Here is a 25827-nt window from a genome sequence, read left to right as displayed (position 1 = left end):
ACGACGAGCTGACGCTAAGTCCACCCCACAATCAGTACCTGACAGCCATAAGTTCGTGGATGCTTTGATGGGAGTGGAAAGGTAGGAGGAGGTAGGACGTACGATAAAGCGTTTCCTTTCTATGAGCAATGAGGCGAAAAATTGCTGACCTCCTCTTATCCTGCATCATTGACTGGCTGGTTACCTATCTACCTACGATGTCCCAGCTTTTCACACGATTTTCCAATACCTCGTTTACTATCATCCTCATTACCATCCCTCGCAGAAGCAGTTTTGTCTTGTTACTAACCCTCCGCTCGATGACACGATCCTATACATCGTCCGATAAAGTGAAATAATGTTTTTCCACTTTATTTTTGTCAATGTGCGCGCGTTTTATTTTTGTTGTACTCTCGTTATAGATGAGTATGGATCGTTACAGTTTATTGACTGTCGTAAAATTGTTAACGTTGCTTGAATTTGTATACTGAGACAGGATGGAGATTCGAATCAATATGTAACGTTTAGAAGGAATAGAAGAATTGTTATTAAAGATAGCATTATATAATATATTTCGACAAGTTTTTATACTTAAACATTATGGACAATTTTAAAAAATTATTTTAATTATTATATACATATAATGAAAATGATAAATTAATATTTAATTGAAAGAGTGGAAAAAAAAAAATAACAGTTACATCATTATGAACCAATTTTGAATATCTTCTATTAAACCGCCCAACATTCCAACAGTTTTTTCTGCAAATTTTTGCGAATCTTAGTCTCATTTCTCTTCATTGGTAAAACGAAATTTCACTATGACGCGACTATCGATGTATATATAGATATTTAAAGATACCCTTGTATACTCCGCGTCGAAGAAGGTCACGGTCGTGAGAAACAAAGTCAAAGTAGTTTGGAATACGGTGGCGAGTTGTCGATTAATTTTCTGATGGCTCTCGCGTTTATCACCCACAGCGGTCGGCAACGAGAGGGAGGGGGTTTTTCTCCTAGTAGGAGCGTAGAGGACGATGAGGGTGATTAGCAGAGTCCGCATGCGCCGTCTCTCTGCCGTCTCGTAGCAGCGGCGGCAGCTAAGAGACCGGGGGCGACCTAAACCCCCCTTTTCCCGAGCAAAGGGGGGATGGCCGAGGAAGGGACCGCCGCAAGGGGACGGTGGGGAGATGCGAGGGGAGGAGGAAGCAAATTAATACGGGCGAGCAAGAGGGTCCAGCTAACGAACGAACCGACGCCAAGTCTAGTGCCGACCAGCGCCGCGACGCCTCGCAATCCTCTCTCTCCCTGTCTCTTCTCTTCTCTTCTCTTCTGCCCTGTCGCCCTTCGTATCCAAACGACAGGGCTCTCTGTTGTTTGACGAGCGCGGCTCGTCTGGATCGTCTCGAATCTCTCGGCACCCGGTAATAACGCAACCGATTGGATCAGCTTAAGGGTGAGACGCGGTCACGTAACGAGTGAGCAGTGTGAGTCCGTGAATCGATGGACCAATCGCCTCGCTCTCGCGGAGGAGGCCATCCGTGTCGTTGTCCCGTTCAGCGCGATCCTTTCGCGGTGACGGTGAAGTGTGAAAGTATCTTTGCGATGATACTGGCCATGACAGTGAAGGATGGGATTCTCTCCCGTCTTTGTTTCATACCGCGGGCGACTGTACGAAAGTGCACGTACGTATCGTGCAAAGAGAGTAACGGTTTTTTCATTCCTTGATGATGCAAGCGATGTTGCGTGGTCCTTCGTATATCGAATTCAAATATCGTTTGATCGAGAACGCACCGAGCTGTAATTAAATAGATATTTTCCGGAATGCTGATGATATTTTCAATCGTAACGGTGAATGCGATGTGTCATAAAGCTCATTTTTATGATAATTAAATGATAAAAGTTTATTTTTATGATAATTTTTTGGCTGATATCCAGTTATTTTTTTATACATCATACATATCTCTTATTACTTTATTTATTTATTATGAAGTTTAATGGTATTGATTATATTATACGATGACAATCAGAATATAATATTTCAGATAATACAGAATCTTTTTTGTTAATTTATTTATTTCAAAGTATATTTTATTAAATATTGAAGAACAATTTAAAAACATTATGAGAAAGAAGAAGAGAGAGTAGCACGCGAGTATAATCTGTCAGAGGAAATTGTAGTTGCGAAGAGAACGTTTAGCACGGTGTTAATTAATCTTCATCTCGATAGCGTGATTAAATGTAGACTGTTTTTTTCCAGTGGTTTAGCTCCGCCTCAAACTACATATTTTTTTCTCATGTGCACCGCCATTTTACCATTTTATGCCTTCCTAGATTGCAATCTACGCTAATTTATGTGTAACCGAACGAAGACTCTCACCATGAACAGTAAGAATAGCATGATAATTACAATGTGTCGGTTACGTAGCCGAAAATAATTAAGCGCGTCAATTGTGAATGCAACGTCATGAATGCAGGATTTATTAGCAAATTCGTTATTTAACTTTATGATCTATTTTTTTTGAACGTGTAACTTTGCATTATCTGTCGATGGATCGTTTATCGTTTATCGTATCATCTTTCGTGAATGTTGCATTTTGTTTGCGTACGTGTTAACATCATCCGCTACTGACATCTGTAAACTTCATCTCCTATTCCGCCATATTTGTGCGATGCATTCTTATTAAGCTATTTGTGTTATAAACAATTATTATTTATTTAGGTATATAATCTACGATATTAATAGTGCAAATATCTGTTTGACAAATCTGCATTATGAAATTTGCGTTGGAAATAAATTGATTAATTAAATTATATTATTTTAAATCAGTATTCAATATTGAACGAAGTCTGTGATCTTCTATGTATCGCATCATGTATATTCTCATTTAAAAGAAAAATTGTAAAATTATACTCATTTATCACGAAATTAGATACATCGCTACTAGATTATTATGCGTATCATCAAACTCGCATTAAGATATTTGCTCGTTATTACACAACCGTCGCCTATTTTCCGCTGTAAATCTAGAATGTATGAAAGATTTCACAAATATAAATAACGTTCACTCTCTCTCTAATAGTACATTTCACAATCGAAGCTCTTATTAAGATCCAAAGTCTTCGTGCCGCGATACGGAGACGAAGCAGACTCCGTAGTCTCATTTTAATTAAACGAAATTCCGCGTGCAACAAAGGGCGGCAAGCCAGCCGTATAATTCGAAAGGGCAGATACGTGCTTCCTGGTTGGTTGAGTTTGTAGACGCGGGTGGTAGCGGTCGGCGTCGAAGGAGGAGGACAGCGGGGAACGAAAGCGGTTCTCTAGGGTTTCCCTGGGGGTAACTAGGCGCTGAAGGGAGACAAACAGGGGTGAGAAAGAGTGGAAAGAAGGAGAGAGAAAGAGAGGAGGGAGAGAAAGAGAGAGAAAGAAAGGGGAAGCGCGAGAAAGAGCGAGGGGAAAGAAAGGGGAGAAGAAGAATGAGAGTGAGATCAGAGGGACAGGAGTGAGGGAAAGGCTGGAGCGGGATCGATAAAGGGAGTGTCGGCATGAGAATGGGACAGAAGGAACCCGTCAGGGTTGTTCTTGCCATCCGAAAGATGATCTTAAGCGGGTCAACGCAGCCGAAAAATCAACCGCGTAAAGATTTCGAGGCTAAGACGCGATGGGAGACACCGAGAATTAATTTGGAAGAGAATTGTAATGACTTAATAAACGTACTTTTTATACTCGTCTTTAGCAACGCCTATTAATTGACAACATTTCTGATTATAAATTATAAAGAGAAACAAAGGGCTATTTAAATAAGTTTGCAATTTTAAGCAATTACTGATGTAGAGAAAAATTTATTTTTAATCGTTTAAGGAAAATTAATTATTTAGAGCGAAGAATAATAAATAGTCATTCAAATAATTATAACGTTAAAACTCATCTCTGTATTCTTGATATTTATTTATGGAGGAAATCATTTGTACAGGTAACACTGAATTTCACTTAACAATAATTTATAGATTTTACATCATATGACAATCACTTGCTACGACGACGATACGTTTTATATATACCGTTCTATTTATATTTATTGTAACATGATCCTGAACCTAATCTGTGAATAATGGAAGAATGGCACGAGATAGGATGAAGTAAACGAAAAGATTTACGTTTTACTGTAAAATAACATCGCGCTCACATTCCACATCTTCTTTCGATCTAACGCAATGATTATTTCAGATCTTGCGTGAGATTGGTAACGGTCGTTTCATAATTATTGCTGTACATTCGCCGTGCGATTATTGCTATATATATATTATTACAGCAGCGTCCGCACGTTATAGTGCCGTCTATCTGCCATTAACCACCCTGCCATTTGTTAACGTCGCGCGGATGAATTTATCGTATGCGAGCGACCGTATACTTTCCGATACGTAATGCCTGTTTCTTCTTCTATTCTCCGGCATGTAATGAATGGTCCGTTGAATATCGATGGTCAAGACGGGTTGCTAGTCTTCCGGGCAATGGCGACATTGAGACTTCCTGTAGAACGACATTGACTAATTGATGCCTGTGGCCGTCAGTGATACAAGACATAATAATGAACGAGAAAACTAGATTAAAACGGCATAACTTTTTTAACATTTTATTTTACAATTATTATATATCAAGTTTAATGTCCGAAGGTTCATAAAGAATGATCTTAAAGGAAACATGACTAGGCGTACTTACTAGCATACAATGTGCACGTCAATAATTATATATCCTGTTGAAATAGTACTAACTATACATATAATGATATAGCAAAAAATAATAATTCATTTATCAGAATGATATTTTTCTTTTCTGAAAAAAATTCGGCTTCTCTTCTTCGTTTGCCCTTTCATTTCAAACATTATATAGAATATTATATATATTTTATATCCCAACGCTTGCAGACAATGATGTCATAAAAATATTTATTTTTTTTAATAGAATTTTTTTTATAAATTTCGAAAGAATTATGCCTTGACAAGACGAGAAAAAAAATTTGTTTTAAGATGAGATCGAATTATTTCGACGTGTCAGAGAGTTCACGATATTCGAAGTTATATGAAACAGGGGCATCAACGAGGGATGGGATAATCCTTGCAGGCGGATTATTCGGGATTCTCCTTGGCTTCGGAGTAAAAAAGAAACGGGGCTGACGAAGCTCGCCACTTTCTTGCAGAAACCTTCGCCCTTCTGCCAACTTCTCCTGATATATATTGTTCCTTTATCCCTTTTTCTTCCGCTGTTTTACCCTCCTCGCAATACCCAGTCAACGCACGCTGCTTATACACGAGCGACGGCAGAGCAATTCCTTCACAGTCGAGTATTAAAAGTTTACGTTAACCAGTAAGTACGTTGTGAACGAAATTTGACCATATTGTTTTTCTTGCACAACGAATATAATATGAAATATTTAATTATTTTATATTATTTAACATGAAATATTTATTTCATAAATAATTATATATTTTTCTTTATTTTTTTTCTAAATAAATAGATTAATTAAATTATTTAATATAATTAAAACATATTATTTAAATATACTGCAAATTACAATAGACAACATACAATACACAAGCAAGATTAATTTCTATATTTTAATAAATAATTAAATTAAAACTTGTAAAATCTTCTAATAAATCATAAATAATAATTATTTAAAAATAAACAATAATGAATTAGAGAAGTTAAAAAACAAGAAAAAAAGAAAGAAAGATTGAAAGAATGAAAAATTCTATAATTATTAGTTATTAAATGCACATAGTAGTTTTTCATAGAAAATTTAAATGAGATGGGAAAAGGTTTTATACAACGCGCCCCAAAAGAATTTGTAGAGGAAGATAAAGTTATTTATGAGATGATATTTCATGCATTCGTTGTGCAAGAGAAACAATATGGTCTAAACGCTTCGTTCAGAGCGTACCTACTGACTAACGTAAACTTTTAATGTGTCGGTTTATAATATCATGCAGCAGCTCCGAAATAATGCTCGACCCCCTGTCTCGCGGTACTTCTTGCCGGCCCCTCTTTTATCAAGAGTATTCCTCATCTATCAACAGCTTTCTTTCCCTTCTCGCCCGTTCTCGCAACGCACGCTTTTCTGGGTAAGATTTATGAAATGGTACTTTGTACAGTCTCATTTTAGCATACGCCTCGATTTACTCTTCCAGGCTGGATTCCGAGCGTCATCTTATTTCGAAAGTTTCGAGGAATAGCTATAGCATTGGTAACAGCTTCATAAAATGCTTCAAAAGACTAACATTCATATGTAAAAGCATGGTAATTTTATTTCGAATTTCTAATTTTCCTTCCTACGTTTTTTATTTCAGTTCAAATTATGGAGTTTAAAAAACTGAGCAATTAATTGCATCATATGAGCAATTGATTTTATACAACAAACATATGTTATCTTATAATTAGCAAAGCCTTATTATACACATATATATATACATATATATATATATATATATATATATACATATTTTGCGGTTTATAATAAAATGCCTTTTATGATGTAATTTTATAATAAAATATATTTTATAACAATGAATGTTTTATAATAAAATAAAAATTATAAACAACATTATCATAGATTTTGTATTTAATATGCGTTTGGTATGTAAGTTATAATTTTAGAGTATGCGATATACGCTCACGTATGAAAAGTAAGATGATATTTTCAAGTCTTGTTGATGTATCGAGCTGAAATATGTTTACTCCACTAAGCAGCAATATATTGACACGCATGTAGTTTGATAGCACGCATGTCTGAGGAGCTACATGGCGGTTGGTCGAGAAAGAAGGAATCTTTTGCTGAGGGTTTTTCGTGTGTGAGCGTATAGGAACGCCAGGAACGCACAGCTACGTATCAGAAAATTCCACGAGTCAGATTTAAGACGCGTTACCCGCGCACCCTCATGCCACTCCCATATCCACCCCCGAAGTCGCATCCATCAAGTCTTGATTTTCAAATCTACCATCTTGCGACTGGTTGGTTTTCTTGATTCGTACGGCTTCCTTTTTTTCTGAACAATTTGATTTATGTGACTTTTTATTCAAATAATTTATTGGAATTCTACATTTTGAATTGCATTATTTTTATAAAACAAAATAATATGATTTTTTCCGATAATCTATTTGCAAACAAATCCCTAAAATATTTAAATAACATTTATTCTATTGGCTAAACTTAGTTTGGAAACTTATCACGCAGTTTTTTTTTAGAAGGGAATAAAACTTTAATTTGTTTTTAAGACATAGATTTTATTAATTCACATTTCTTCAAAATATCTTAATTTTATTTAACTGTAATATTCCATGATTTTATTTTCTACAAAATAAAGCTGCATTTATCGAGACATTAATATTCTATTTATCTATTTTTTCATAAATCTTTCGAAACGATTCTTGGCAAAGTGCCTTGGCTTGAACAGACTTAAGGAAAGGGCGCGTTTGATGCTCGAGTACGAGGTTTGGCATACAAAATAAGACTCCTATTTATCATTGACCCGCCGGTAGCCACGGGTAATTAAAGCCGCTCCCCGTGTCTTGTGACCTAGATATTAATTAGGCATTTGCGGACGTCGTTTACCGGTGGGCCACCTCGAAGTGCTGTCTGCTATAATAAAGTCGTTTCACTGCCATTAATCGTTTCGTGTACATGCGCCATTACAGTGCGGAGAAAAGAAACGCATGTATGGTAAGTACATTATGCGGGAAGTAGGGTGATAAAGCAGCTGCATCCGCACATTGCCATTTGTTCACGTATTTTTATCTCATTTGTTCTTACTTTTCCTCCTTTCGAAAAGGGCAGATTGCGAAATAAGGTGATAATTACATTCACGAACTAATTATCGAAACATACAAGCATGAAACATATATAATTCTATTTCAATAAAATTGACATACGATACACAGTACAAATTAATTGTAAAAATAATGAATTTTTGATTAAATAAAAAATAGTAAAAGAATTTTCTTGTAAATCAATGCAATAATTAAAATATTATTTGTTATTTTTTTATCGAAATATTTTAGAAAGGAGAATTTATATCCATGTTGTAACAATCTCTGATGAGTACATTTTAAATTCTGCGAGAAGCATGTAGCTGTATTCTTGTCTATCATTTCATATTTAATTAAAAATTTGAAAAATAATATAAACTTAGATTTAATATATATTGACTTTTTCTCTTTATTAATTACACATATATACACACATGTATATAAAATAATACTTTTGCTCCGTTGCCAAACTAGAATTAAAAGGTGCATTAATTACTCATACACGTAACTAAAAATTGAACTTTACGCGGAATCGAAGTGTTTTTACATATTTTGCAGGTGGGCCGTTTGAGTTCTCGGTATGGTCGAAGCTCGATACTCAAAATAGATCAAAGTCGGTATATCGCAACCAAATTGCTGGTCGCAGATGCACGCATAATCTCCGGTATCGTTCCTTTGTATTTATTGCATTGTGCTAGACTTGCCGCCGCCTCCCGGTTTAAATGATAGAAAGACGAGGAAACGGGAACATCCGTCATACTAGCGACGATTTATACGAGGAGACCACTCAGTATGAAGCCAGTCATATTATCATTTCTCAAAACGCGGTTACACGAGAGTATTCACCAGACATTTTGTGTCTCGGGATAATGGATTTTGTCCAAGTAGACACATGACGACGGAAAACTGTATTCTAATTTGAACTTGTCCGAATTCTTGGTACGCAAAACACATATATCTTACAAATAGTTTCGGTAAATATACATTTCTAGAGAAAGCGGATATTTATTCAGGAGGCAAACATAATATTTTTAGAAATAGAAATATTCTGTATGTGTATGTCTTGGTCGTATTGGCTTGATTTAACAGTAAGTTTTGTTGAAAAGGGACGCCTAAATATAAATAATTATAGTTCTATAAATAGAATTCTCTTTCTTTATGTAGATATCTTAATATAATTTTAATCTACAAGATATCTTTTATTATTTTCTTGTACAATTTTTTCCTAAAATTTAAAAAAATTTGTATTAAATAGATAAAATAAAATAAAAGAATCTTGTCTACGCATTTAAGAATTAATAAAATATTAGCAAAAATGTTCTTGTATGTATGAACATTTATTAATACTTATAAATCGTTATTAAAAAAAATTGAATAGTAAAACTTCTCAAATATATATTTATGGAGTTAGCCGTATTTTAGAAATTAAATTTATGGTCGCATAAAAAAACAGTGTATTCGTAAAATTTTCACAGCAGGCGTTGCTAGGGGGTAAAATTTATTCGAACGATGCATCGAGATACAAAATAAAAATACGGCCATACCGGTGTAGAAAAGCCGGAAGATAAACCGTGGAAATAATTAGTCGTACCCATCACCGTGGGCTATATATCGTTTCTTCCATCTCTTAACGAGCCACCCGAGCGAATGGATCGTTCGGGCCGACTGTGCGTATTCTTTTTCTGTTCTCATGCGCGTAGAATCACGCGTGTAGTGGTTTTAAGTCAAATAGGATGGGAGCACTTTTCAGTCCGAATGACCGTATAATTTTTTATGCAAAGTTGAGCCACCGTTCCATTCCAAAAACTGTAATTTGTGGCAGCTTATGAAGTAGGCGAGTATACTGTCTGATTCGGTGCAGCCGCGAACTGATCACGTCTATGAGCAACGGTTGCGCAAGGTGGCTCTAACCGAGGTGATAATTACCACGTCAAAATCTTTTTATGGGGGATCCCTAATTGCAAACAACGAGCAGCTAAAGAGTGATTCTCCATCTGCCAGATAGAAAATAATGCGGATAGATTCATCATCATTTGATGGTTCGCTAGGATTAGCGTGTATTTTATCAACTTAAATCGTTCTGGAAAGCATATATGAACTTGGTATGGGACATATATTTCTAAAATTCTAAAGCATACAACGCGCGAATAATATTATAAGGAAAATCGTGTATATTGAGAATGTTTAAAATTATTTATTTCGCGCATCGTCAAAGTATTTACGATTTTAGAGGTGCGATAATTATTAATTAGGTGTGAATATCGCTATGTGTTCCTTTTACTTGGACGTCTTTTACTTTATGAATTAAAGGAGAAACATATTTTTCATAAAGTAAATATATTATTAACAGTAAAGCGTAGCTATCATATAATCTTGCACACAGTTTCACAGCGTGGCAAATACTTTAGCCTGTTTAATGCCGCGCAGTCGATTAAATGATAAACTAAGCGGAGAACAGGCAAATCCACATCGCACGGCATCGAGTCATAGTTTATCAGTAGAATGCAGTCTCTTTAGTGTAAAATGTACCTTTGGATGTTCATGCGCGCTCAGGCTTGGAAATGCTAATCGTCATACACTTGAAACTGGTATTCGCGTATGAATTCTTTGCGTTCATTTGTAAGTCGCAGCCTGGCCATCTGCTGTGGTATCTTCCGCAACATAACGACACTTTACGAGCGGACAGTTGCCTTTTGCTGTGAGATCGCAATTTAGCCGCTCGCTTACTTATCTAGCAAGGCTGTTAGGTACCGAAAAAAAAGATACATACAACGTACAGACGATGGTAATTTTCGTGCAACCATATGTTTATAATAATCGGATGTGTTTTCGCAATATATCGATAATTATTGTAAATTACAAACCTCTTCTATTAAAGTATAATATTGCGCAATATTGTGCCATACCTATCTGATTTTTTTCGCGTTGTAACGAATTTAGGAAATATAGATATTCTCTATTCTTTAGATTATTTTTATTTTAATTAAATCTGAAAACTGATTTATAGAAATTATAAAATTTCTCCTTTATTGCAATATATTTTTTTGTTTATGAAAAATGAGAGATTTTTTTCGAGTGTCTGATAATTTTATTTCTCAAAATATGATTATGGAATTTATATAAAAAGAGAGTTGTTCAATTTTTTTATACAATGAAATATTATACAACTCCGTTGGAGTTGATTACCTTAAATTTTGAAATTGGGTTTACTGATGTATTGAAATTTCGTTATCGGTACTGGATTATCCATATAGGAACAGGTATTAGCCAGGCATTTAATTAGATTTTATTACGGTGAAAATTACATTTTATCGACGTTCACTGTAATGAAATTTTATTATGGCATATTAGTGTATGCGTGCAAAGTGTTCTGGGAATACTATATTTTTTATAGATTTTGTGAATTTTCAGAATTTTAAATTTCTTAGCAGACATATAATTGGATTTAGATTGTGTGTACGTTACTGAATTTACATTTTAATCTTGTAACCGAAATAATCAAATAATAAAATATTTCATTATTAAAAATATAATTTGATTTTTTTTATTAATACAGAAATATAAATTGACAAAAGAGAAGTTTACATGTACAATATTTATACGTATATATCTACATTAGATATTACGTTCTAAACATAATTAATATGCCATAATGTGAAAATTTTTATACATTCTTCATTATAATGACTAGTATGTTTTTTACTTACCTTTACTAACGTGATAAACAGACAGGGTGCGATGTGACGTTTCGCACATTGAAGAGTAAACAAGGATAGAGAAAAAGAGGGCGGGAAGGAAGGAAGGAAGAAGAAATATGATGGACAAGTGATGGAGATCGTGTAGGAAATATCCTTCGATAGGAATCGAGTGCTAACGAAGCTGATAGCGCAGTCTCTACTTCTTCCTGGCACAGGACAATAACCGGTATATGCGCGTCTGTCCGTTCGTCTGTCCATCCGTCTGTTCAACCGGTGCGTTGTCCAATAGGACGCGCCTGCTGTCAGTACGACGAGCAGGTGCGACCGTGACTTGCCTTCCTTGTGTGCGTGTGCGTGTGCGTGTGCGTGTGCGTGTGTGTGTGTGTGTGTGTGTGTGTGTGTATATTCTTGTATGTATAATTACGCTTGCACGTACATACAATGTGTACATACGCGATGTGTACATACGTATTACGTGCTAGCTTCGTCTAGTACATCCCTTTATGGCTTATATGCACATACGGAGATGCATGCGTTTATATAGCAATAGTCATCGGTACATTGCGTTACATGGATACACAGAGTGATTATCTTAAATCACACGTTTTCGAGACATATATCGTATTCCGATACTGTGATAAATTTAATCAAATTAAATATTAATCTTCTTATAAGAAGTATCTCGACCGAAATTTCAAAAGAACGACGATAATTATAAAAATAATCTAATAAACGGTGAAATATAATTTGTAGACATAATTTATCGGTTTCTCTTCTTAAGTAGCTTGAAATTTCTTTCATGTAATTATAATTCTCTTTTCAACCTTAGATCGATAATATTTTATATTAGAAAATTGTTACTTGCAATGTATGCGTGAATTATTTGTCATATAAATGCATCATTTATACATGTGACGGTTTCTTACAGCTTAAGTGTGATATATTCAACATATTTAAATACCTCCAACAAATTTCATGTCAATGACTGCTAATATGAATAATAAATGCATACGTACAAGCGTATTTTTCGAAAATGTACGTCTGATCGAACTTGCTAGTAGATAAAATTAATAACACTATTTAATTCAAAATTGTATAAGAAAAAAACTAAACTAAGAGTATCTTTAGTCGCATGTTTAAAACATTCACGAGTTCGTAACTATCATCTATCTAGCTAATCATCATCTATGTTTTTAAAAATTTTGTATTAATCTAAATATTTTAAATTAGATATATTTGTATTTTTTATTAAACGCATAAATATTTTCAGATAATATTGTTTCTTTTATATTATCTATTATAATATATCATATCAGCTACATATAATTAAGATCCACGCAAAATTCGCAATTTGAAAGCGGACGGATGTGTGAAAACCGACTGTTTCTTATAATAAACATTCTCATCCCGCACATTGCGCTCGTTCTTGACCACCCTTTTATTCAAACACCGTGATTAATTCACGGCGGATCTTATTTCACGTACAACAGACAATAGTTTCCTATCAGAGTCGCGCATTGTACACAGAGGTAATAGGCTTATCTTCCTTAATTCATTAACCTATCTGTATAATTCTCTCTATTACCGTACTCTGTGCCTCCATTAGTGCGTATATCCACCGCAATCGTTACAGCGCATTTACAAGGCGGGAATACACATGAGGGTTAATGTTATGCAACAAGCAGTACACGTCTCTGTCACGTATGTTCATGCGCATAGCGCACTAATTCTCACACTAATTCTCACACTAATTTACTCATGATCCGGATATGCATTCGCATGTATCAAGCTACACACACTTGACGACACGTTCACATGTATCCAAGTGAACTGTGATACACTATGTTTTGTGCGTGGATGCACGTGCATTGATACGCACAGTCTCTCCATCTCCATATATGTATGTCTAAACATATGTGCGCTCTAGGCAAGTCCTACATGTGGAGGGTTCGGATCGCATCGTTCCTAGAGCATGAATACGTCTGCATTTATACGAAGCACTTCATTGGTATGTATAGTCTCGATTATTTTCCTCATTAGCGAGAGCATAAAATGCAGCACTAATTATGTAATGTTTAGAGAAAATATGACTTGCAAATTACACTTTGATTACACGGTTCCACAATACAAGCGCGCGCACGCCAATTTCGCTTGAAGATATATCTATACAATTGGTGAAACAAATTGTTTACTAATAAAATTGTTTGTTGCATGATAGTACATAATAATCAACAGTTTAATGATTAATATCGCTATGAGCTTTGGTTAAAGCAGCCACTGTTTGATGCGTTTCTAACAATGCGAAATATATCTTAGCATATCAACAGCTCGTCTTTATAAACGGGTAAAAAATTTGATTATTGCGTATTAAAACAAAAAAATATTATTTTTTATAAAATTACATTTTATTGATATATATTACGTTATGGTACGTATGTATAATATATATATATATATATATATATATATATATATATATATATATATATCACACAGTGATAGAAATATATATATAGACAGAAACATTTTTACAACATGTCTTTTTTTAGCACCCGTAAAAACAGAATGTAAGAAAAGCAATTATAAGCTGTACAATTACACCGACAATACATTTTTAATCAGAACTAAAAATATAAATAATAAGAAGTATAAGAAAAAAACATGATTTATAAATGTCTGACTAAAGTGTATGTACAGATAGAATAAATTCAGATAATCAAATAAATGGTTTCTTTATTTTGAAATAATTTTCCTATTTAAAATAACATATCTAGTTTAGCATTCTGAACCTAAAATGAGCACATTATGTTTGTGTAATATGTTTCAATAAATATATGCGTGTATGCTGGTGGCTTGATATCACATATATGCACAAATGTATGCATTGGCAAATCTGTGTGTAGAAACAGAGAGAGGGAGAGAGAGAGAGAGAGACACATCGACCGCGATATTGTTGTCTTCCGATTACATCGGACAATGGATCCATTTCCGGAAGTAAAAACGGAAATTGTGCTTCATAGTGTGGGTGGAAGACAATATGCGCACAGATGCAGCCAGCGTACACCGTCGTCTTTGAGGGGGCATAATTTTGGATGCCACAGACGTCACCAAGATGGAAACCGGAAATTAGATGATCCGGTGCAGCGCACGATGCAACGATGCTGTGAACGTTAATTCGTTCGAATTAATTACGCTTGAACGGAATGCGTTCACATTTGAATGAAGTAAAGCTTAATAAATTGTATCGCGCATTTTGTGTGATATATTTATCTTTATTAGCAGATTAAATTGGAAATTTTATTTATATACATGTGTATATATATTCTTTATCATACTCGAATATTATACAAATATATCATATCTCATACTTGATATATAATTTTATACATAGTTACTTTTCCACAATTTACTAAGGTTTTCTTCTGATTAGTATGCACTTATATTTTAATAAACATATACCCATTATTAGCATTATCTTCTTTTAAACAATGCAAGATTTATTGCAATAGATAAATTCGAGACCCTGTCACGATAGTGTCAAGTCATTATGTGCATTTTTTTGTCGCCATCTCTTGTGTATACAGGCAATAGCGCCGGCATTGGACAGTCTAATGGCAGCGCAAATAGTTTCTATTGAATCAACGGATCTTACACGGCCATTTTGCTTAGAATTTCCTGCGTGCTTTTGTATCTTGCGCTCGAAGGCGCCTTGTAAGCGCAAATTTCCTGGCCGCTATTTGCTATTCCATTAAAGGCGACGAAGGCGTGTCCTTCCCTTTTGCCATGAAACTGTCTACTTGTTCCTTTGCGTGCATCGAGTGACAGTGAAGGATCTCAGTTGCTAATACGAGATCATATATCGTTTTCAAAATACAAAAATAACGATATGAAGATTGCAAGTTAGAATAGAAATTTTCGATAAAATATTATAACTTGTAATTTCTTCTTTTGTCTCTCTTTGAGAGACTGATGTATCACTGATGCATCTCAGAGCTAACAAATAATATTTCGTAGAAAGGAGAATGTTTGTTGCATGCATTTTATTAGAAAAGTAATATACTGATAGTCTTAATTCCTAAAAGTGGGCTTATATCATATTGTTAACTTGTAATATTTGGCACATTTTATTCCAGACGCTATGTGATATATTTGACAAATTAATAATGAACGTGATGAGTTTCACTTATGATTCGAACATATTACAATATGTCAATTTCCTATAACAACTTTGAATAATTCGATGTAATTTTATCAATAATTTTATATATCCTTGTATTATTTATGTATATATGTACGTATTAACGTGTCAAACGATATACGTAACAGATTTATTCTATTCCGACCATATAATCTATAATTTAATCTTCAATTGTATATATATATATATATATATATATATATATATATACAATTGGAGATTAAATTATATATATATATATAATTTGCAGTAACATGTAACTGCATAGTCTTAGTCTGCATTATCTTAGCAAGTATAATCAAGATGTTTGTATTGGTTCAATCAAGATTGGCGAAATTTCGCTAGTGGGTGTTTGTTACAGCTTCATTACCAATGCTTTACGGTTTTTTTGAGAGTGCGAGTTGAGAACGTGCAATTCATGCGAGCGGACTTTCTCACAGATCGGCTACGCAATTTAATCATTATGTATCTAATAATCGCCTGTTTTCCAGAATTCTTTCTTGTTTGTCCTTTTTTAGATATATCCCGTACAAGTGGGAAATTACCTTGAATATGGTTTACTGTTTGAAAACAACGTCGGGTACAACGTCAAAATACGGAAAATACGCAGAGCGCCATTCAACGTGAACGAACACGGACATTTGGTATAACCGATAATTGGCATAATCATATATAAGCAGACAGTTTATCCTGCTATTACAGATTTAATATGACGCAAATATCTAATGAATAGTACGCAAAAGCTCTTTTTAACATCCTGTCCCGGATGTTTCCTACGGTCATTTTATTACGTCGCCTCTTTCTCTCTCTGACGTCATCGACTTTTACCATCTCATCTTTGATAAATATACGCATGCTAATCGCAACGTGGGAGTTTTTATATATTTTCTCTTCTCTGACATCGTTCACACTCCTGAGTGCACGATTAATCCGCTATGATTGCGTCAAAAATTATTTTATTTATAAAAACAGTTATGTTTTTTATTTTTTTATTATTATATTATTATTATATAATTATATCATTATATTATTATTATATTTTATTATTTGAAATTTTTTTAGTATCTTTCAATTATTACCATCAATGATTGAAAAAGATACATTACTAATATTTTTTAAAGACGCTTTCCGATTGTAAATAGTTAAAAATTTTTAATAATATCCAATGGGACGCTTTAAAACAGATCTAGAAGAAAAGATTTTTTTGCAAGAATTCAAAAAGAGCATCCTATATTTCTTAAAAGATTCCAGAGTTTATAATAATATACGTACATATAGTTATTTCTACATTAATCGATCTCTTCTGCGAAAATTAAATTTTAATAGATAAAGTGCTATTGATTTTATTAAACCATATTAGGAAGTTTTTAATAATTTATATAACATTTTTATTCCTGTATTTAATAATATAATATATTCTGATGTAGAAGTATGAATCGTGATACCTTATTAAAGCAATAAAAATAGAGTATAGTTCACTCCACGACAAATAAATTGTTGCGCTGCGCAGTAAACGGTGATTATCAAACGCGCTGGTCTAGAGCCTGAATTGTTGGCAGTTTAAAAAAAAAATGGGTCTGGTCACGATATGGCTTATCACGCATGCATTTCTCTGGTGGAGCACGATTAACCTTGAGAAAGGTACTTCAATCTTGGAGAATATCAGCTAGCTTTTTATTTGTTGCATGAAAATCCCAGTTAATCCGTGGTCATCGGCGAATGCTTTCGTCGCAGTCTGTACATTAATCCAGCCCCGCGTAATTATTGATTGCTTACTGGCATGCGAGGGTCCAATAAATGTTGCCGTCTCCCGCACACACCTGTGTCTCCCCCACCTTTCGCACGTGCGTTCGCTTATATATATTTACCTACCTACGTACACATGAGATATATGTTCATAAAAGCAAATTCGCCAATTATTTCTAACAACGTTAGAGTGAATTACTCAATTATTACTCGAATCTAGTATCATCAGTTCTAGCTATTGCGACATTATTACACCTAAGGTAAAGAGTAAAAAAAAAAAATGCGATAACTAGTTAGGAAGACAGAATAAAATCGAAGAGGAAAGGGGGAGAAGAGAAAAATTGGCGGGTGAAAAAATTGCGCGAAGAGAAAAATTGGTCGATAGCTACTAGTTTTTATTACACGACCGGTCGATATGCTGGCCAATCGCCTCTAGCCGGTTTTGGCATCGTTATCGCGTAGGGGATCTCCTCTCTCGGCGGTTAGGCCAGCTACATTAATGAAATTTACTTCCTAAGAGAAAATTATAGCCGCACCATCGCCATCGTCATCGTCTTGCTAAACAAGCGAGAGGGACGGAGAAGGAGGATAGCGCGAAACAGTGCGAGCGATAAAGAGAACGGGACACGTAGAGAGAGAACGCAATAATTTCCACCCAATTACCGACGATCCTAACGGTTTGTTTGCTCGCCCAAGACCCACCCGGCTTACGTTATAATCATCCCGGGATAATTGATATCCAATTTCGTCTCGTACGTCTCGGTGTATCCGGGCATACCCCTTCGGCGTATCCTGAGGTCGACCAACTTCGCGCTCTTGTAGATCGCGATATAGATTCAATATCAAGCTGATGTCGATTTTTAAGCAAGTTAAGAAAAATAGTCACGCGTATATATAACAACAACTTTTCTCAAAACGTAAATACTAATTATTTATTCTCATTTTTGTTTCTCTCGTTTATACCTTCTATGATGATCGTGTGTGTGCGACCCGTATTATAAAATGTTATTATCAATATAAATTATAAGAGACTGTCTCTTGCGTGCATTTAGAAAGTACAGATTAATTTTTTCGGTTAAATACTTACGTTATCCTATAAAACTCGATCATTCCTGGAGTGTCCCGATTATGCACTTTATAACAAGATAAGTTGGATAATAACGTAGGGCGATGAAGTGCAAACAGTGGTAATGTGTGCCGAGATGTAAGTATATGTTTATGATATGCACTCCGTATTCACTTTATCTTCGGCGTGGGTTGCTTTGTCGTCGTGCAACTCGGTTAGCGAAACCGGTTATACCCCTATTGAAAGCATCGAGAGAACTTTATATATGATTAATCTTACTGCGACGGCTGCTGCATCTTGGCACAGTTGCATATTAATTACCGCGAATATTGCAATCTATTTTAGACGATTATATACTATTATTAAACGGTTAGTTACTGAATCTTCCAAACATTTTCCGCTTATCACTTTTGACGTCATAAATGTATCATATTTGAAGAGATTTAAACATGATATATATAGTGATCACTTTTACAAAAAGATATATTAGAGATATTATTTTCAATATACTTTATATCTTCGAATAATAGAAATTCCCTTAATTATAAATGGGTTCGTAGATAGATTCGTGATTTATAATGCAATTTACGAAGTAGAGAAGGGCAAGATGCGAATAGTCGATTTGGTTGATGTAATTAATGCGATGCCTACAATAATTATAGCATTTTTTTAAATAATTGTAAATTAGATTTTATATTGCAACTTGCATTTTCAAAGTGATATTCCTTTTTTTGCTTTTATTTTTCTCCTTTCTCGTTTTGCTCTTCTTTTTTTGCACGATCCTTAGAAATTCGATAAAATATATATTCGTATTTTTCATTTAACTTAAAAATTCTGATATAGGATTATTCAATGTCAAAAATTTTAAAGTTCAACATTATTTATGTAGTACACGAGATAGCAATCGGATTCTTATATCTTGACAGCAGGATATATGATCATAAACTTAACAGGAAGAACAGGTTAGCTACAGAAGTTGGCGCAGATTGTACTTCCCGCACATATATATTATAAATCTTTCAGGATAAAATACATAGTATAGATTTTCAAGGACTCAATTCATAACGCATGTACTTGTCATAATTTTTTAAACAACGTAATACCGTAGAATTATAGTTGTAGACATTATAAATTTAATATTTTACTTAATATGTCGAATATAAATTGTAAAAAATGTAGGAAATTACATTTATTTATTTAATTCAGATTTATACATTAAAGAGTAATAATTATGAATTTTTATAATTGCGTGCGCAGTCGATATTTATGCGCGAAAGAAATAAAAAATATCAACACTTAACAGTTTCGTATGTCAGAAACTTAAAATGCAATATCTGTGATGAAGAAGCAGCAATCTAGCGTTTTGACAACCGGTAATATGATTGCATGTCGCGAGGGGGATGACGGGGGGAACGAGTTCGATATAGTGGTTCCATCTCGTATATGAGTGTGTGTGTGTGTGTGTGTGTGTGTGTGTGTGTGTGTGTGTGTGTGTGTGTGTGTGTGTATATATGTGTGCGCCTGAATGCTCCGAAGGAGTACGGAGCTCTTCAAATCGGAATGAAACCTCGAGCGAGGATCTATATTGAGGATCTACATCGGGTTGCATAACAATGCCGAGCGATGTTGCCTTCATGCATAAGTATCTATGCAAACCGAATAGCGATCCCGAAGAGGCACGACGCGCGGCGAGATAATATTTTCATATGAATACAAATGGCCCTCTTTCGCTCTTCTTCTGCGCCGCGGCGGTAAATAAGTCTGTCCTTCTACTCGCCTACTTGTACGTATCAGCAGAGTCGCGAATGCTTTTTCCCGTAACGGATGGCTCGACTGTTTCCTTTAAGGAGTTGCCCGTGGTAGTCATTTTATCTGCCGCGAAACGTTAAGAGGAAGTTTCTGCGGCAACGCGAATAATGTTCACGTTTTAATACTTAGCGGAACGCGTTTGATACTTTTGGTTGATAGGTGGTAGCAGACCGACAATATTGAACTGACAAAAGAATTTCTTTTCATATGCAAAATGTACCTACTACAAATATTATATTGCATAAATTATCTACATGATGATTCTTTCTTACGAGACAAGGAAATTACATTGAAATAATATGTATGCAACATAATTATTGAAATTATAATAACGTCATGAAAGATTGAAAAAGATAATATGCCTTTTTTTATTAATAATGCGTGAATTTATTTTAACAAATTTTATCAACTTTAATTATGTCGTTTTAATCCGTCTGTGTTTCATTTCTTATATATTATGTGTATAAATAAAACATTAAATATTAATTATTCTAATTGCAGAAATTGTGCAAACTTTGACGATCAAGTCAAAAAAAAAGAAAGAGAGAGAGAGAGAGAGAGTTTATTATATTTTACGTATGTAGCGTGATATTTCCTTTTTTATTTTTTTATACGTCAATAGTTTAGCCTTTGATAATAACAAAAAAATACTCATTAATTATAGGAATTGCATATTGTAAAAAAAGGTATTTAATCGACCGGTCGAACATATAATGCAATGCACAGAATGCTAATTGCCTTTTGCAGCCATCTGTGAATAATTATTAATTGTGATATTTACAATAAACGAATCATAGTAATGTTGTTGAAAGCAATATATAATGCATCGACGGATACTTTTAATTCTACATATTTTTTTTTAGCAAGAGATACTTTTACATTAGTAAAGTCTATATAATTTTAGAGAGATAGAAATATATATATATATATATATATATATATATATATTATATTTATTTATTTGTTTTAGTGTGCGTTTAATCTGTCGCTAAACAATTGCATCATACCCGTATTAATTAATACATGAACTCGATTCTAGTGCTCGATCATATAGTTTTAAAGAAAATATTATAAATTCTGTTCAAATACTCGCATAGCTATAAAAAATTAAGATTTCTTATATTTGAATATTATTTGTACACTATAAATTTATGAATGCATAAAAATATATTAGTTTATACATTTTATATTAGAAAATAAAAATATTTGTAAAATAGTTAAACAATATATTTACAAGTAGAGAATGAATAATAAATTATTATGTAACTTATATTTTCTTTTTTTTATGTTCCAGGTACGTGATGAGGCAATGATTTTGTTTGCTGTAAAATAGCCAATCACAATCGCAAGAATGGCAGTAAGAAGTTAAAATGACTAAAGTAAGTTTTTATTCTTTTTGGTACTTTATTTCTTTCACGTCGGCATACAAAGGTGAAAATTTCATTTGAAATCGCTTTGCGGTCTACGTAGATAACGAACGTAAGAGGCCATCTCTTTCGTTTCTGGTAGACCCTAATGTTGGGTATACGAAGATACAAGCCAATGATAATTTTGAGAAACTTACAGTATGAGAGAGATGCTATGGCGGGGCGGGGTGTAAATAAATATTCCCTAGCAACGAGATGTAAACGAAGACCGAAGTAAAGAGTACGAAGCATATCTGACAAGTAAACTCAAGGCGACTATCGCAAATGTGTGCTAGATATTTAGGAGATTTTAATTGAATATGTCACGAATATATAAAGATAAGCGTGCGAATTGAAAATAATGTATATTGATTGTATTTTAATACCGTTGAAATATCTTTGTACTTTTTTCTCGTAACAATTTCTCTGAATTTGTTTCTCTCTCTCTTTTAAGAACATATTGAACATGTAAAAGTAAAATTATTAGACGTGGCAGATATTGTATATATAAAAAATCTTCGATATCGAACTAATTGATTAATTAAATTTTTTTGTTTATCCGTTATTTTGTATTTAGCTTTCATATACTCTTCTTAAATTAGTCACAAAAATCGTGATATAAAAAACATATTTCATTATCGTATATAATGCAAGTGACAACATAAGACCCATTAACGCGCGCTGCGTTCTTCTCTACTTGTTCCTCAACAATGCCGCTATTCTGCCGCCAATTTCTTGCACGGTTGGTGTAACCAGAAGACATTAGCGCACTGACTAATTGCCAGCAGGTATTTCCTGCATAGTTAGCCGAACATCTAAACGATTCGCGGAAACTGTAGGCACGATCGCTATTATTTGCGTGATTGTGAATTCTTTTCGATGAATCGTGACGCGACCCATGGTATTCATGACTTGCACACATTATCTGCACATATCTATTTACATAACTATGCATATTTTTTTATAACTAAACTCTTTTTGCTTATGAATTGAAATTCATATTTGTAATAGTATTTTACAATTTGTTTGCTTCCAAAATTAGATTTCAAAGATTTTTAGTCAACATTATAAAATATTCTAGAACTATTTCTTGTACCAATAAATTTTTAATTTTATAATATTTTTTTCTTAGTAAGATTTTTTGTTAAAACTTTAATTTTTCTTTTCATTGTTTGCATATTTTAGCATATCTTAATATTTTCCAATTAATTTTCTATTGAATTAAATAAAATTAAACTTAAAAAATTGAAAAAATAAAAAATGATTAATATTGATGGCTAGTAAGAGCAAATCGCTATTCTTGGAGCGCAAAAATTTTATTTTTGGTTATGAAAATACAAATTGAATGGAAATGAACGTTTTGGTCTACTTTAAGACCTTCCTCAGCGCTAATTACATTCGTAATAAACGGAAATTATTTGTTTACATAATTTTATGTTTTCATTAACATTACGTATCGGATTCGAAATTCGCATAAACGTTGGTCAAATTATCGGTCAAATACAAAAAGTCATTCCGGTACTGCAGTAAAATTAACATCACTTTCATAAAAAGCATGATTCGATTAACGTTGAAATTGACGTTGATGAGTTTCTCCTTTGGTTGGTAAGCCAAGGGGAGACAAAGGATTCATGGTCAATTTATAACACCGATTGATTATAAGTTTGCTCCTTTTCGGTATAAATTTTATAGAAGATGTGATCTTACGAAGCTTCTTGTACAAAAACTTTCTTACTTGTGCCATGGGGCAGAGAGTGACAAGCCACTTTTGACATTTGAGATGTTTATGAAACTCATCAACGTCAATTTCAACGTTAATCGAATCATGTTTTTTATAGAAGTGATGTTAATTTTACCGCAGTACCGGAATAACTTTTTGTATTTGACCGATAATTTGACCAACGTTTATGCGAATTTCGAATCCGACGCGTAATGTTAATGAAAATATAAAATTATGTAAACAAATAATTTCCGTTTATTACGAATGTAATTAGCGCTTAGGAAGGTCTTAAAGTAGATCGAAACGTTCGTTTCCATTCAATTTGTATTTTCATAACCAAAAATAAAATTTTTGCGCTCCAAGAACAGCGATTTGCTCTTACTAGCCATCAATATTGATCATTTTTTATTTTTTTAATTTAAGAGCTTATCTTCGTATCATATTAAAAAATTGATTTATTTGTAATTGTTAGTTTTTTAACCTAGTTTTTTAATATTATTGATTAATAAAAAAAGAGTTAGTTGTAGAATGTTTTACATATTCAGGTGTTATTAACGTTCTTTAAATATTCTATTCTATTACGCTCATGAAAAAAGATAGTTTATTTTCAACACACGTAAAACTAACGTGACGTAAGCACCATTATTGATAGGAGGATAAAAATTCTTTTGTGAAAAAATTGCAAGTTAACTGGTTTGGATATTTCCTTGAAGAATTAACGAAACATTAAGATAACATTAAGATTTTCACAAAGAGTTCACTGAGAGTGACAAGATCTGTATTCCGGATTCTGTAAAAGTGACGTTAGGCACAATACACATTTTTGTTGACAATATCGACGGATTAAACCGAGAGGCGACTTTGCAGGTCCTCTTGGCAGGCGCAAGAAAATTGGAGTAACAAGAGCGGCTTAAGTTCCATGAATTCTTTTATTAATCTGCATAGCGGGATTGAATCTAAAACCGCCCAAAGCCCCTTCTTCTCTCTCCTACAAAGAATTTCTCTCCCTCGTTCTTATTTTAAGAGAGTGAAAGCTGAAGGATTTTGAGATCAAACAAATATATTTCTGATCTCGCATATATGATATGCATTCTACTTTTGATATTCAAAATAATATAGTACATAGTATTCAAAATATATTTAAAATAATATATATAAAATAATGTACATAGTACTTTGAAATATTTTTTATCATACTATATACTTAAAACTTAATCGAATTAATTGACAATCTGAAATTTTACATTTATATAAAACAATATATATGTGTAAGAAATAATGTCACTTAAAATATTTTGCAATTATTTGGTTTTAAGTGAGATTATGTATATATACATAATATATATATATATATATTTTATAATTAATTTTTTAATTTGTATAAGTAAAGCTGTTTTTTTAATATAATTAAATAAAAATTGTCTTTTATATACTTATTTAAATAATATCTTATAATTAACAAAGGATAATGTATAATTACCATAAAATATCTATATTGATTAAAGTTACTTAATATATTTGAAAATAATGAAAAATTTCCCAATCTTATTATGTTAGATTTAATTGTATAATTTTAAAAGAAAAATGTAGACATGTTATTTTAAAATCCAAATTTGAATCTCTGCAAAATATCAAAATAGTGGTAGAATGTAACACTGTTGGAATGAATCTCTTCTGTTACCCTGAGTATTATGTACTAGAGATTCGCTATGGTCTTAAGATCGATTTAGGACAGATTAATACTCACGTCTTCGTCAACTTCTCTGCAACGAGAAAATTTTCTGCATTCTTACCGTATCCTCTTTTTCCGTTTCTCTTCGCATAAAAACCATACGGTCTAGCGAGCATGTCTGGTGGGCAGCGGACAGGCGCCAGCGTCCACCCTTTTACGCAGTCCCGGCTGATGTCCCGTAGTCTTGGCCCGTTCCACCCCCTTCCTTTTCTCCATGGTCGTTAGAGCGAAAACGTTCTCCATTAACGCCTCCTTTTTTCTCCTTTTGTCAGCTGGCAGACGCGTCCGCGCTAAAGCGATATTAAAAACTCCCGCGCGCTGCAATAAAGCTAACTGCTTCTCGCATGCATAGGTTCCAGTGCCGTTATGGGTTGCCATTTCCGTTCTTCTCTCTTGGACTCCTTAATTCAAATTGATTCGGTACGAGATTTCAAAGTTCCGGAGCGTTGTTGAGAATTAGGGTCAGTGACCGCGTCTTGACGGCCATTTAAATTATCTTTTAATTTGTGTTATGCTTGTAATGCAATCATCGTTAAAGTATAAAGAGAAAAAATTTTGATTTAATAAATATATATGTTATAATAATACAAGAAAGAGCACGCGAAAAATAATCATGTCAGTCGAAATCGTCGTCTTTCGCAGACGATTTATTGTCGTTCGTCGAATCAGCGT

General features: G+C 33.6%; 1 protein-coding gene across 12 annotated transcripts in view; it reads left to right on the top strand.

The window, feature by feature from the left end:
• LOC140663336 (UPF0489 protein C5orf22 homolog) overlaps nucleotides 1–25827 on the top strand; it is a 244223-nt gene that overhangs the window by 124401 nt on the left and 93995 nt on the right. For 2 of the 12 annotated variants that reach the window (XR_012046257.1, XR_012046256.1), the window contains exon 5: nucleotides 21592–21676. The exons of 3 other annotated variants lie outside the window; for them this stretch is intronic. Coding sequence is in view for 2 of the 9 variants with exons in the window: in XM_072887396.1 (XP_072743497.1) it covers nucleotides 11509–11524 (16 nt within the window). In the remaining 7 variants the exon portion in view is untranslated. Of the gene's footprint in view, nucleotides 1–1227; nucleotides 5342–5967; nucleotides 6417–11508; nucleotides 11874–21591; nucleotides 22791–25827 lie in introns of those variants that run through there. 7 more of the 12 variants (XR_012046261.1, XR_012046262.1, XR_012046260.1 and 4 more) reach the window with 7 other exon arrangements.

The sequence above is a fragment of the Anoplolepis gracilipes genome, chromosome 3, assembly GCF_047496725.1.
Source record: "Anoplolepis gracilipes chromosome 3, ASM4749672v1, whole genome shotgun sequence".
In the NCBI taxonomy this organism is placed as follows: Eukaryota; Metazoa; Arthropoda; class Insecta; order Hymenoptera; family Formicidae; genus Anoplolepis; species Anoplolepis gracilipes.
Note: the sequence above shows the minus strand (reverse complement) of the source record. Positions and strands in the feature narration are given on the sequence as shown.